General features: G+C 41.0%; 1 protein-coding gene and 1 pseudogene across 2 annotated transcripts in view; one reads left to right on the top strand and one right to left on the bottom strand.

Moving 5' to 3' along the window:
• CDKAL1 (CDK5 regulatory subunit associated protein 1 like 1) overlaps positions 1 to 14,611 on the top strand; it is a 686,928-nt gene that overhangs the window by 19,124 nt on the left and 653,193 nt on the right. For both annotated transcript variants that reach the window (XM_036348426.1, XM_036348425.1), the window contains exons 3-4: positions 1,270 to 1,442; positions 2,515 to 2,627. In XM_036348426.1, coding sequence (XP_036204319.1) covers positions 1,273 to 1,442; positions 2,515 to 2,627 — 283 coding nt within the window. In that variant the 5' untranslated portion in view covers positions 1,270 to 1,272. The remainder of the gene's footprint in view (positions 1 to 1,269; positions 1,443 to 2,514; positions 2,628 to 14,611) is intronic.
• LOC118675510 lies at positions 5,323 to 6,223 on the bottom strand (annotated as a pseudogene).

Below are 14,611 nucleotides of genomic sequence, written 5' to 3'. Positions count from 1 at the left end.
CCCTGTGGGAGCACACTGACCACCCAGGGGCAGCTCCTGCATTGAGCATCTGCCCCCTGGTGGTCAGTGTGTGTCATATCGACCGGTCATTCTGTTCGGTCGATTTGCATATTAGAGTTTTATTATATAGGACTGGAGGCTCGGTGCATGAATTCATGCATGGGTGGGGTCCCTCTGGGTGGCCTGCAGGGATTGGGCCAAAAGCTGCAGTCCAATGCCACCTGCAGCTCCTACCTGCCGCTACTGCTCATCCCGGCCCCACTGTGCCTGCCGCACCCAATCAGTCCAGATTGGGAAAGGCTTGTACTGCCACAGCAGCGCTCTCCAGCCATGAGCCCTGCATCTGGTGCCCTCCCAAAGGGAGTGGCCTATGGGATCTGGCTGAAACTGGCTCTCCGAGAAACCCCGAGGAGTTCCGGATTGTGAGAGGGCGCAGGGCCAGGCTGAGGGACCCCACGGGTGCATGATCAGGCAGGGGAGGGGCCGCGGGAGGGGTCCAGGGCGTGTCTGGCCCATCTCGCTCAGTCCTGATCGACTGGACCCCAGCAGCAAGCTAACCTACCAGTTGGAGCATCTGCCCCCTGGTGGTCAGTGCATGTCATAGCGACTGTCTGCCCCCTGGTGGTCGGTGCACGTCATAGTGAGCGGTTGAGCAGCCTTAGCATATCATTAGCATATTTAACACTTTGGTTGTTAGGTTGTTCTGCTGTTCATTCTACTTGCATAATACCCTTTTATTATATAGGATTATTTTTGTAAATAAAGTTATACCTATTTTTGTCAGATCAAGAATTTTGCAATTAGTTTATATGTGCCATGAGATTAAAAAGGTTGAAAATCACTGATTTATAGCACTATCCTAATATCTGATGCCTAGTTCATACTCTGATTTCTCAGTTGTTCCCCAAATGTCTTCCAGCTGGTTGGACAAAGTAATATCTAAACAAGAACATGAATTGCATTTAGTTGTTGCGCTTTTAAGTCTCCTTTGATCTTTAACAGTTCCTCTCCTGCTTTTTTCCTCCATGATACTGATTTGTTGAAGACATAGTTCCATTTGAATTTTGGAATGTCCCACTATCAGTAGGATTGGTCTGATTGTTTCCTTGTGTTTCTTTATCTTTGCATTTTCTGTAAACATGAAGTTAAATCTAAAGGCTTTATTGGATTCAAATTCAGCAAGGATATTTTATAGGTGATGCTATGTTAAGCAGATTTTCTGGGGGACTCATAAGTTTGTATCATTTATAACTTTTTTACATGATGAAGAAGATGCCTTCTGCATCCTGTGATACACTACTGGATGACATAGAAGATATTGTGTCACAGCAAGACTCAAAGCCACAAGATAGGCATTTTTCAAGAAAGCACATTGTTCCAAAGGCCCGAAGGCGAAATACCCAAAAATGTTTGCAAGAGGAAGATAGTCCACCAAGTGATAGGTAAGCTTTTTTTAAATCAACATCATTCTAGGATAGTACTGGTTTATGTGATATGCATAATGTCTCTTTTAAAAATATGCTTGAACTTTTTAGAGGAAATATATAGATTTATTTATTTTTATTTGAATTAAAAAAATATTTTTATTGCTTTCAGAGAGGAAGGGAGAGGGAGAGAGAGATAGAAACATCAATGATGAGAGAGAATCATTGACCAGCTGCCTCCTGCACACCCCTGCTGGGGATCAAGACCACAACCCGGGCATATGCACATGACCGAATCAAACCTGGGACCCTTCCATCTGGCCAGGGCAGAATGTTTTTTAATTTAGCAAAGTAATTGGTTTCGAAAAAAGGTGTCAAATTGCATGTTCCTTGAAGGCAGGGCCTAGGAAAGTGTTTGGCATATAGATAGGATCTTCTTCCCATCTCTTTGATGTTACTGTATCTGGTATGCACTTTTGTGTTACTTCCAAATTAAAATTTTTACTGGAATTTGTGGCTCTTATGAGACAGTGGTGTTTGTACATTTGATTTTTCTTAGCAAATTTACAAATATTAATAGTTCAGGTAAAGGCATTAGGCACAAATGAATTATTGTGCTGTTTACTTTATTAGGTCTCTAGTGAAATTCTAATACAGTCTAGCCAGAAATGATTATGCAGTTGTATAGTTTTAATATCCCTATATTTATTTAGTAAATTGTTGGAAGTTTTAATATACTTGATTATTTTGTTTGGAACATTACACTTTAAAAATCTATGGAGTTAAAATTTTCTGTTATTATAAAAATGACTGAAGTTTATCATATTTGTCCTGAATATGTCCTTAAGGTAATTTCTGTTTAATTATAAATTACTGGGTAATCCAATTTGAAAGTCCCCTTTCCCCCCTAAAACTATTTCATTTTTGAACTCTATTTTTATATAAGAAGTACTTTTAATGAATAGCTTGTGAATGTGTTTCAGTGAGTGTATTTTTTCTTCTTCATAATATGCCCAGAAATCCTCTAGTGCTTTTTATTTTAAAAATCCTTTAATGAGACTTACCTTTTCTTTTATTGATTGTTTAATAGCACTATTCCAGGCATACAGAAAATTTGGATACGAACATGGGGTTGTTCTCATAATAATTCAGATGGAGAATATATGGCTGGACAACTAGCTGCTTATGGATATAAAATTACAGGTAATGAGATCTGTGTAATGTATTTTGTTGATTACATTTTTCAGAGCTAAGTTTTTTAGAATTATGTATTCTAGCTTTAGCAGTTGAGGGATATGTTAGCATAACTTAATGATTTTAAGGCAAAATAAAAAGATAACCCATTGCCTACATAACTATAGGTTTCATATTAAAAAAGAACTTTAGGAACTATTTTGAAATAAGTTTAGACTTACAGAGTAGTAGTAAAAGTATAGAGTTTGCATAGCCCTTCACCCATCTTCCCCTAATATTAATATTTTATGTAATTATAGTATAATTAATAAATTAACATTAGTACAATACTGTTATCTAAACTACGGATCTGTTTTGAATTTTACCGCTTTTTCCATTTATGTCCTTTTTCTCTTCCAGGATCCAATCTAGGATCTCATCTTCCATTTATTTGTTATGTCTTTTCAGTCTCCTCTAATCTGTGACAGTTCCTCATTTTCTTCTTCTCTGTTATGATCTTGAACTGCTGAAGAAAACTGATTAGTTGTTTTGTAGGATATCTCTCAACTTAGGTTTGTCTGATGTTTTCTCATGGTTAGAATAAGGTTATGTATGCATTTTTTGGCCAGAAGAGTACAGAAGTGATAGTATATCCTTCTCAGTGCATCATATCAGGGGGTTCATAATGTCAGTATATCTTATTACTAGGTAACTAACCCTTGTCTGCCAGATTTCTCCACAGTAAAGTTAGTATTTTTCTCATTGTAATGAATAAATATCCTGTTTCTCCTCAACCTTTTCTAATTCTATTATTTCTCTGTGGATCTTATCTATAACAGTTATTAGTGCATTATTTACTTAATGGTGATTTTCTGTTTTTTTCTTTTATCCACATTTATTAATTGGAATTCTTGTGTAAGGAAGAGCTATCCTTTCTCATTTACTTATATCAGTATGTCCTCATGGATAGTTTTTTATTCTGTGAGATGTAGTTTGGTATCACCATTATTTATTTTGCTGCTCATTGTTCCAACTTTGGCCGTAGGACCTCGTTCAGGCTGACTCCTGGTCTTCTCAACATGCCCCCCATTCTTTATTGAGCATTTTCTTCTTTTCTGACACCTGAAGATATCCTAGTTTCATATTTTCCCTTCCCCAGCCTTGGAAACAACCACTTTCCCCCAAAGCCCTGAACGCTTTCATTAGGAGAATGGTGTTTAGAAGTAGATTGAAGATCTGGACACTATGTGTGCTCATTGCCACTGTGCTTTTAGGTCCTCTCCTGTGGACTGTATGTGTGTGTGTGTGTGTATGTGTATATATATGTCACATACACACATCTATATCTGTTACTGTATTAAATGGCACCATAATTTGAATGTGACAGGCAGTGACCCAGTGCTTGCTTAGTTCTCATGATATGAGGACATATTGGCATCCTTACTTTACAAGTGAGAATGGAGAGGTTGTGTCTTATCTTAAATCATACAGGAAATGAATTCTCTGTCACTCTAAGACACTGCTCTTAACCATTGTTCTACACCTCGAAGTTGCCTTTGCATATATAATGGGCAAGTCCTAGCTTCGAGATAGCATGTGAGAATTGGGGAGGACTGGAAACTTGCTTCTTTCACAGTATTGTTTTTTTTCACTAACTAAATGACCATATGTTATTAACTTTATGTTTTTGATAGCTTATTCTTTATTTTCTTTTAAAAGATTGATTTTAGAGAGGAAGGAAGAAGGAGAGAGAGAGAGAAACATCAATGATGAGATAATCATCGATCGGCTGCCTACTGCATGCCCCCTACTGAGGATCAAACTCTCAACCCCGGGCATGTGCCCTGACTGGGAATCGAACCATGACCTCCTGGTTCATAGATCGACACTCAACCACTGAGCTATGCCAGTTGGGCTGATAGCTTATTCCTTAGACAGCAAAATTGGTCTTTAAAAATTAAAAAAAGAATTATTGATTTGAGAGAGAGAGAGAGAGAGAGAGAGAGAGAGAGAGAGAGAGAGAGAAACATTGATTTGTTGTTCCACTTATTTATGCATGCGTTGGTTGATTCATGTATGTGCCCTGACCGGGGATTGAATCTACAACCTTGGCATATTGGATGATGCTCTAACCAACAGAGCTACCTGGCCAGGGCACAAAATTGGTCTTAATAATTTTGTTTTTTTAAGATAAAATACTCAAAATATGGTTTTAGAATCACTTCTGTATTCATTAATAATTTTTAGTACAATTTAGGCTGGGCTTGCCTTAACACATTCTTAAGGATGCTAGTTGGAGTATTAAGAAAATAACCTTTGAAATAATTCCCTAAACATTAAAAAATTCTTAGTTTGACTTTTCCTAGGTAATATTAATTATCCAACACTTTACTTTAAATTTTAATGCATTAGCAGTTTGTGTTTGGTTTTATAACTCTACTCTTTTTTTTTTACAGTTTTTATAAAGGTCTATTTCATTATTGATGGGTAGCACATTTAACAGTTAAATACATTAAATAATGTACAGGTGACTGCAGGACTGCTGCATTGGTAACTAGATAAACAATTCAACTAGAAACCAGCTACTAAGTAACTGTCTACTTACATATTTAAAACATAGCTCTTGTTTAGCTCATCCTGTTTTAATCACCTTCTTGGAGGGAAAAAAGCCTGCTGGTCACACTGGAAATATATTTAGGCCAAATCTTTTGATATCCATTCCCAGAGATTGCTTTCAGCTGGATTAAGTCTCCAACTCCAGGGCAAGCCCCAGTTTGTGGCCACCAGAATTAATGCTCTTCCCATCTACCAGAGCAGACAGTATAAGCTTCACACCAGGCCTCAGAGTCTGAGTGTAGCCCACTCCAATTAAACTAGAGTTGTTGGCTTTTGCAGAAATGGAAGCAGTGGGATCCAACTGATACTTAGCTGCAATACCAAAGCAAGTGCTGTTGGTACCTGAAGTCCAAGCAAGGTTTACTGAAGTGTCAAGATCTTCACATCCTTTCTGATAAACTGAGCCTCCAAATTCTGTCCAATCATTGACATCAGTGTGTAGCTGGAAGTCCCCAGTCCTATAGCCCACTGCAAAGTTATTCCATGTCAGCTTTGATTTGGCACTGTCCAAGGTCGTCTGGCATCCAGCAAGCCAGCCCTCATAACCAAAGACAGCTGAACCATGGATTGCAGGTCCAGCAAAATCAAAGTCAATACCACATCCAAGGTTCATCCATTCCCTCTTGTAAAAAGACTTGATTTTACCACTTTTCTTTCCTGTGTTTGGTGAAAAGGTGTTATCAAGTGTCATTTTCAAACCTTGACAGATCGGGTCTTCAATTGCGATTTCTGTTCCCAGAGTATTATCAGTGTTCCATTTCTCTGTGAAAGTCACCATACTCACACCATTTATATTTGGTCTCTAAGGTCCCAGCAACTTTACCAGTGTCTGTATTAGATGAACCAGATGTTGAGAATTCCACACCACTGCATGACTTTGTTTTCACATCCAGTTTCACCAACCCAAGGCCAAATCCTTTGTTGAAAATATCTCTGGCAGCTTTGCTGAGGTGGGCATGTGATGGAGGAATACACGTCGGCTGTGCGCAGCTCTCTCCGTAGCTCACCATGGTGAGGTTGCGGGAGGAGGTGGTCTGTTGATCTCCTGGGGGGGCTGTGCCGCCACTCCGTTTGCAGCTGCTCGACTCGCTCGGCGTCAAGCTGTGGCTGCTGTGGTGGAGGGTGAAGTGAAGGAGACACTGTTCCGCCCTCTGCAACCCTAACTCTACTCTTTTATATGAAATTAGAGGCCTGGTCCATGAATTCGTGCACCAGTGTGGACCCTTGGCTTGGCCTGTGGGATCGGGCTGAAACCGGCTCTCCGACATCCCCCGAGGGGTCTCAGATTGTGAGAGGGCGCAGGCCAGGTTAAGGGACCCCACTGGTGCACAATCAGGGCTGGGGAGGTACGCGGGGAGGTTGGTTGGACAGCCGGGGAGGGACCGCGGGAGGGCTGCAAGGCATGTCCAGCCCATCATGCTCAGTCCTGATCGGCTGAACCCCAGCAGCAAGCTAACCTACCAGTGGGAGCCTCTGCCCCCTGGTGGTCAGTGCATGTTATAGCAAGCGGTTGAGCAGCCTTAGCATATTATTAGCATATTACACTTTGCGCACAGGGATAAAGGGAGAGATAGCATATTACACTTTGATTGGTTGAACCGGCAATCGACAACTGGACACTAAGCATATTAGGCTTTTATTATATGGGATAACAGTCCAAATGTGTTTGCACAAGAATATTAAGCTTTGTTATGTACACCTAATTTTGGCTTCCTATTTAGGAATAGTAGAAAGGGAGAATTAAGGAAGCACTCACTTGAATATAAAATTATTGTTTCTTATTAATGTAGTATATTACTTTTATATACTTGCATTACTTCTATATATATGTGTTAGTTTTGTATGCTGTTGATTGTCCCCACTTATTTTTAATTCATTTTTAATATTTCTATTTATTTCAGAGAGGAAGGGGAGAGAGAGAGAGAGAGAGAGAGAGAGAGAGAGAGAGAGAGAGAAACATCAACGATGATAGAGAATCATTGATTGGCTGCCTCCTGCATGCCTCACACTGGGGATTGAGCCTACAACCTGGGCATGTGCCCTGACCAGGAATCGAACCAGAACCTCCTGGTTCACTGGTCGACACTGGACAAGTCGCCCAGTTGGGCGATTGTCCCCACTTTAGAAATGCATAGTCAATTTTTAATTCTAGTCTGGATTGCATTCAGTAGAACATAGGACCACTTTTCTAACTTGTCTAAGTGCTGTAGGCCCAGGAAATATGAACAATATTAGCTCTGTAAAACATTTAAGAAGGAAATCTCTACTGATTTTATATTTAGATTGAGAATAGGATTTCTGGATTACCTATGCCAGTAGTCTCTTTCATTAGTGTAGAATAATGGGAATTAATGAACATTTTATTGCTTAATAACTTATATTGTTTTATTAAACAATTGTAAAACTAAAATATTTTCACTTAACTGTGATTATAATAGGTGTAAAATATAGGTTATGTATAATGTACACAGAGATTCTTGAAAATAGTATATAGAAAAATTAAAGATTAGCTCTCAATTACCAATAGTAGATATTTTCATTATCTGGAGAAGAAAAATCACATGGGTAGGTAGTTGAAATTGCTGTTTTTAACTGTGACACCAGGAATATAATTATCCTGTAGTAAAACCTCAAAGAGACCTGCTTAGTGAGGGCTTCTTAAGGCTTGTTAATTATCTCTTCCAAACCCTTTTTATTTTGAAGGGTGGTTCATAATTTATAAAATAGTGTCTTCTTCTCATTTCAAAGAATGAAACCTGTTACCGGACTAAGGGTCCGTTCATCTGTGCGCATCAAAGCCCAATCAAACATGAACAGGAGTGTGCAGCAAAGACAGTAGAGGTTTATTAGTTGAGGAAATGGCACCAAGCCCAGAGTCACAGGTAAGCCAGTGCTAAAAGACCTGGCTCCCCGATGGCTTCCAGGGGATGGGTTAACATAAGGGAAAAGTCACTAATGATGTGGCTAAAGGAGTTGGAATCTTGGGCTTTCCTGATTGGTTGAGGCCAGAGCAGGGAGTAGTTGATCACTGTATCAGGTCCTGAGGTCCAGCCATGGCATTATTCTGTCTGGTTTCATGAGGGTGTGGTCTGTAGGGCCCTTTTGCTTTCATTGGTCGGGGGTGAAACACATCTGAAGTAAATGTTATCTTTAGCTTGACTAAGACTCTGTTTCTGTGGTCAACAGACCTGAGGTTTTGTTCTTAAGACAGCTTGATACTGACCAGAAACCCGTGGTCCTGAGGGCTTAATAATTAAGGGAGTGGATATCCTAGGGAGAAAGAGGCAGGTGTGCTGCATGAGGTCAGTTTGAATCAAAAGGAAAGAAAGGAGAAAAGGTCATATTAAAGAAATGAAGTTTCTGCAGTTACACTACTGAGAAATGATATCTTTTCCTTTAACTCAGAACAATTAATTGTATCATGGATACATGTTTGTTGATACAATAAATTAGTATCATGGAAAGCAATTAAATTGACCCTGTAGGTACAGTGTGTCAATGTAAGAAACATTCAGACCTGTATAGAATTTGAATATGTTTATTTGAGTCAGACTGACAATTGTTGCTGGGAAGCAAAATCTCAATGGCTTGAGAAAATGCTCCAGAGAATGGCAGTTTTGCTTCTTATTTTATACACTAGAGGCCCGGTGTATGAAATTCATGTACGGGTGGGGTCCCTAGGCCTGGCTGGCGATCAGGGCCTATCAGGGCTGTCTCGCCCAGTCCCAATTGGGGCCGGGCCTGGGGGCCTGCCGGCTGTTGGATGAGGGCTGCTGGATGGGGCCTGCTGGATGGGGAAGGGACCGAGGGAGGTTGGCTGGCCATGTGAGGTTGGCTGTGGGAGCACACTGACCACCAGGGGGCAGCTTCTGCATTGAGCGTCTGCCCCCTGCTGGTCAATACACGTCATAGTGACTAGTCGATCGGTCGTTCGGTCATAATGGTTGCTTAGGCTTTTATATATATAGACTAGTGGCCTGGTGCACAAAAATTTGTGCACTCCACTTGGGGTGGGGGGAGTGTCCCTCAGCCCGGCCTGCACCCTCTCCAATCTGGGACCCCTGGAAGGATGTTCTACTGCTGGTTTACAGGGATCGGGCCTAAACTGGCAATCGGACATCCCTCTCACAATCTGGGACTGCTGGCTCCTAACCACTCACCTGCCTGCCTGCCTGATTGCCCCTAACCATTCTGCCTGCCAGCCTGCTTGCCTCCAACTTCCCCCCGCCGCCAGCCTACTTGCCCCCAAATGCCCCCCTGCCAGCCTGATCACCCCCAACTGTCCCCTGTACCAGTGTGCTCACCCCAACTACCCCCCGTGCCGGCCTGCTAGCCCCTAACTGCCCCCCCTGCTGGCCTGCTTGCTCCCAACTGCCCCCCTGCTAGCCTGCTCACTCCAAATGGCTCCATCTTCTATTTCATTTGTATCCTTTCCACCCCTAAGTTAATGTCGTGTCCTTAATATGTGGTTATGAGATGTCTCTGTGACTGTGCTGAGAAATCTTTTACATTTCTCTTTCCTTTCCTTTCATCTCAGGATAACTGAGCTCTGCGATTTGTTTGGGACCAAAGGCCCTGGGAATACAATGCTGAGCCCTCTGAACTCATTTTATTCTTTATTGTATTATTTGATTCCTGGGGCTGAATTAAACATGAAAACCGAAGAAAATATACCCTTAGATATAGAACCTGAGTCATTACCCGGAGATTTCTGTGGGAGTTGACACTGAGGCATGAGACACCTGTGTTTATTGGTCAATTTCCTCAACTATGGAACGAAGGTTGATCCTGCCCCTTGGATCCTTTAGAGGTTGGATATGATGCATCCAGAGGGATTAACTGGCAGATCTGAGAGTAAGATCAGAAGTCAGCAGACACTTGTTTCCTTTACCCAGACAGAGTTAGAAAAACACAACTCCTTTTATCATAACAGCAGCCAGGGCCATGCCTGTGGGAGGAGGAGCAGGGAACCAGGGCTTCCCCCTTGCTCCTTCCCCGCCCTCCCTCCCTCCATCCCTGCACTGGTCCAACTGCTATTGCTATCGGGGAACCTCTCAACTCAGGCTCTGGCCCCGCCCATGTCACAGGGAGGAGCATGCGCAGTTTCTTGCAGACACAGAAGCAGCTGTGGAGTAGGGAGGTGGCAGTTATTCCCCTGAGCAGGCGCTGAAGTCATTGTTGAAATCTCCACCCCGGAGCCTGCGAGTCCGAGTCCTGGGAGGCTGCCCAGTGGAGGCGCCACATTCCTATCAGTAGAAACTGAAGATTAATAGGAGCCTGCCGGCTGAGGGGAAGGACCAGGAGGTCTGCCTTGCATCCATTCGCCAATCCCCAGTCCCGCTTTGCTGATCGCGCCTCCTGAGCCCTGTGCCAGCCGGGCCGCACACGGGGCGGGGCCACTGCGATCGCCACGCCCCGCCTGAGCCCCTCGCCACCCGGGCAGCACATGGGGGCCTGGATGGCGGCTCCCGCTGTCCCGCCCTGCCTACAGTATGCAAATTAGCCGCCATATTTGTTGGCGGTTAATTTGCATATTGCTCTGATTAGCCAATGGGAGGCGTAGTGAAGGTATGGTCAATTGCCATGTTTGTCTATTATTAGATAGGATTACAAGCAAAAGAGAAGCTAAGTTGGTTACATGAAATCCATTGGTGATAGACTAGGGACGTGGGACAAAGCAAAGCAGGGAAACCTCTGAGATTGGATAAAAGTAAAATGATAGACACATACTTCTTTTACATAGGTGGGTACAGGATAGTTAACAGTCAACAACTCAATAATAATGAGGGGACTTGTGATCTCTGTTCCTGTGTGGTATCTATGCTTTGAGGGGTGTGGAAAAGGAAATTACTTTGCTATTTCAAGGGTATGTTATAGATGCAAAGGACAACAGACAGGCTCAATTGATACCTTTGTTGGGGAAGATCTTTGTCAGGGAAAGAGAGAGAGAGAGAGAGAGAGAGAGAGAGAGAGAGAGAGAGAGAGAGAGAGAGAGAGGGAGAGGGGGGCAGAGGCAGGCTGGGGGGAGAGAGATGTTGGAGAGAGGTACGTTTAGTTTGTAGTCACATCTTCTTGTGAATGAAGACTACCTACCATAAACTGCTTTTAGTTAAAAAGTTTTAATTTCAGACCATCCTTCGTGGTTATTTTAGGTCTCTGAGTTTGTAAGGCTGCCATGCAGGCCTTCCCTTCCCAGGTCAGTTTCAGTAAGTGGCCTCTTTTCTTCTATAAGTGGCTTTTTAAAAAATATATATATTTTATTGATTTTCTACAGAGAGGAAGGGAAATGAATAGAGAGTTAGAAACATTGATGAGTGAGAAACATCAATCAGCTGCCTCCTGCACACCCCCCACTGGGGATGCCCACAACCAAGGTACATGCCCTTGACTGGAATCGAACCTGGGACCCTTGAGTTCGCAGGCTGATGCTCTATCCACTGAGCCAAACCAGTTAGGGCCATAAGTGGCTTTTCAAAAAAATATGTTTTACTTATTTATTACCAATTTTAATCCTCACGTGAGGATATCTGTATTTTTTCTTTTTTTTTCATTGATTTTAGAGAGATGGAGATGGGGGGGGGAGAAAGAGAGAGAGAGAGAGAGAGAGAGAGAGAGAGAGAGAGAGAGATCAGTTGCCTACTGTACACACTCCAACTGGGGATCAAACCTGCAACCTGGGTATGTGCCCTAGCTGGGCATTGAATCCCCCACCTTTCACTGTATGGACGATGTTCCAATCAACCTAGCCTTTCCGCCCAGGCCTAAAAAAATATGTTTTAAATGTATACATTCCACGAGTGTGTTCATGTAAGCAGTTTTTGTAGGTTAAACTTTTTCCCCCAATAATGCTGACTTTGATTTTTGGTTTTGATTATTTCTTCTGGAGATGCTGGGAAATCATTTTTAGTGTCCTCATTGGGGCAGATCTTCATATCTTGAGAGTATTAGAATGGTCATAGGTCATTTGAGGCCAAATCTGATGAATAAAGTATCTGATATGATAATGAACAATGAATGTTGTTTTAGTTAAACATGAGGCATTTTTATTTATCTTAATTTGATTCTGAAAACTGTTCTAAAAGAGTTTCAAAAATTGTTTTTAGCAGTGAGTCTTCTACTTTTGTAACAGTGAAAAGCTTCTCCTGTCTGTTGGCCTTCAGGCTAATAGCTCCTGCTGCAAATATGATAATTAGTTAGAGGAATTCTGCTTGTCCCTTGAGTTTTTGCTAGAGCAGCCCCTTGGCAGAGGGCGCCTCCCCTCTCCCCAGAAGTGGGAAATACGTACAAAATAATGACTCCCTTAAGATGGATTTGAGAATGAGTTCTCCAATCTTCTTGTGCTAGGCTTTTTGATTCAATAAACCTTTTCTTCAGCATTCTGATCTATTGAATATTGGCTTTTTCTTTGGAGCTTTTGGCACATGAATCTTGTACCTATTAACACTTTTTGGATCTCTTCAGAACCTCACAACTCTTACATGGTTTCAGCAAAGAACTCATAACCATTGCCTATCTCAATAAATAAGTTATGGGCTCTCACCAAGTGACTTCATTTAGATATAGATTTGCTAGATTTATGTTAGAGATATGAAGAGAGAGAGAGGGGAGGGCAGGATGAGAGAGATGAGAGAGAGAGAGAGAGAGAGAGAGAGAGAGAGAGAGAGAGAGAGAGAGAGAGAGAGAGAATGAGAAAGATTGGCGAGAGATAGATGTTGGAGAGAGGTATGTTTAGTTTGTAGTCACATACGCTTGTGAATGAAGATAGCATGTGCCTTTTGGTTAGCGGAAAAAAATCCTTCACAAGGCCAGTAACTTAGATTCTAGTTCATAAACACACAAGAATAATGTGTGTTATATACATATGAAATATTTGTGATAAGCTTACCTCAGAATAGTGTGTTTAGCTTGGGTGCTCACAGTTTCAGAGAAATCATTTTAAAATTGCTGGGCTGTTACAATTCTTGATAGTTTCTTTGTATATTTGTGTATAGTTTATTCATTCAGCAAATGTTTTCTGCACATGGTATGTGTTACAGGGTATAGTGCTGGGAGATGTGAAGACGTGAAAATGAACTAGACATGGTGTCTAGTGGACAATAAATTTATTGTCTTCCGCAAGAAAAAGCCTGCATATTGTATGTTATATCTTAGCAGTTATTTTAGTAAATGGTCAAGCTTTAATGTTCTTTTATTTTTTATAATACAGGGAAGTAGGGCCTGCATCATTAAAGGAGCATTTCCAATTTATATTTTGGAAATGCTTCATGATAATGTCAAGTCAGATTATAACATCTTATGTTTAAATCAAGAAAATTAATATGTCTTTGTAGGAACAAATAAACACTAGTTTATTTGGTATTGGACCTAGTATTATGATGGAATGCCTGTGGTGTAAGCATATTTTCTGGACCTGGCTATTTAATTTGAAGTTGCTTTAAATTTTAAGACTGAGGTCAGTGGGACATATTAGATTGCTAATATGAACGTGCTTGCGTAATGACTACATTCAAGGACAACACTTGTGATCAGTAGAATTTTAAGGACATTAAAGTTGCACTTTTCATTTGGACTTGGAAATTACATAATTAAAGTATAAGTGCATATAAAATTTCTTAAAGAAACAATGACTGCTCTCTTATTTCAGTTTTAAGAACTGGTGACTGTAACATTACACATTGATATCTTGAGTTTATCTTTATAATAAAGTATGTTAAAATAAGGAGTAGATTAATTCTGTGGGAAGCTGAAAAGGCAGTAGATTTCAACTTTTTCAGAATGTAACTAAATGAAAAACATATTATACTTCTCTTAAGTGACAATGTTTTGTGCAGGCTAGTTCTACGTAAACAGGATTTTTGTACGTATTTTCAGATAAGGGAGCTGAATTGGTTAAAAGCTACTCTGTATTAGAAATTTCATGTAAGTTATTGCAAGTATGCAGTGAAATAACTTTGGCCTACGTTTCCGCATATTTCAAGACGAGGTGATTGAAACTGGGAAAGGAAGACACATGACCTATATACAGTGCCACACAGCTAATATATGCTGAAACTGACCTCCAGACATATCTGTTATCTGTCACCATAGCCTCTGCTTCTTTGCACTATGCTGTGTAGTCTCTCAAAGTTGATAATTTAAAGCCATTTCAAATAGAAATGTAATATTAATGGCTTTTATTAGAGTAGTTTTTTTTTTTTTTGTGGCTGCCCATTGTTTTAAAATTTCTCTTTTAGAAGTTATTTTCATATGACCCTTATTAGAACTCCCCTCTTTTCAAAAAAAGTATTTTTATTGATTTCAGAGAGGAAGGGAGAGTGAGAGAGAGAAACATCAGTGATGACAGAGAATCATCAATTGGCTGCCTCTTGCATGCCCCCACCTGGGATTGAGCCTGCCAT

The sequence above is a fragment of the Myotis myotis genome, unplaced genomic scaffold, assembly GCF_014108235.1.
Source record: "Myotis myotis isolate mMyoMyo1 unplaced genomic scaffold, mMyoMyo1.p scaffold_m19_p_2, whole genome shotgun sequence".
Lineage (NCBI taxonomy): Eukaryota > Metazoa > Chordata > Mammalia > Chiroptera > Vespertilionidae > Myotis > Myotis myotis.
The sequence above is the reverse complement of the archived record's forward strand: the minus strand, read 5'-3'. Positions and strand labels throughout refer to the sequence as shown.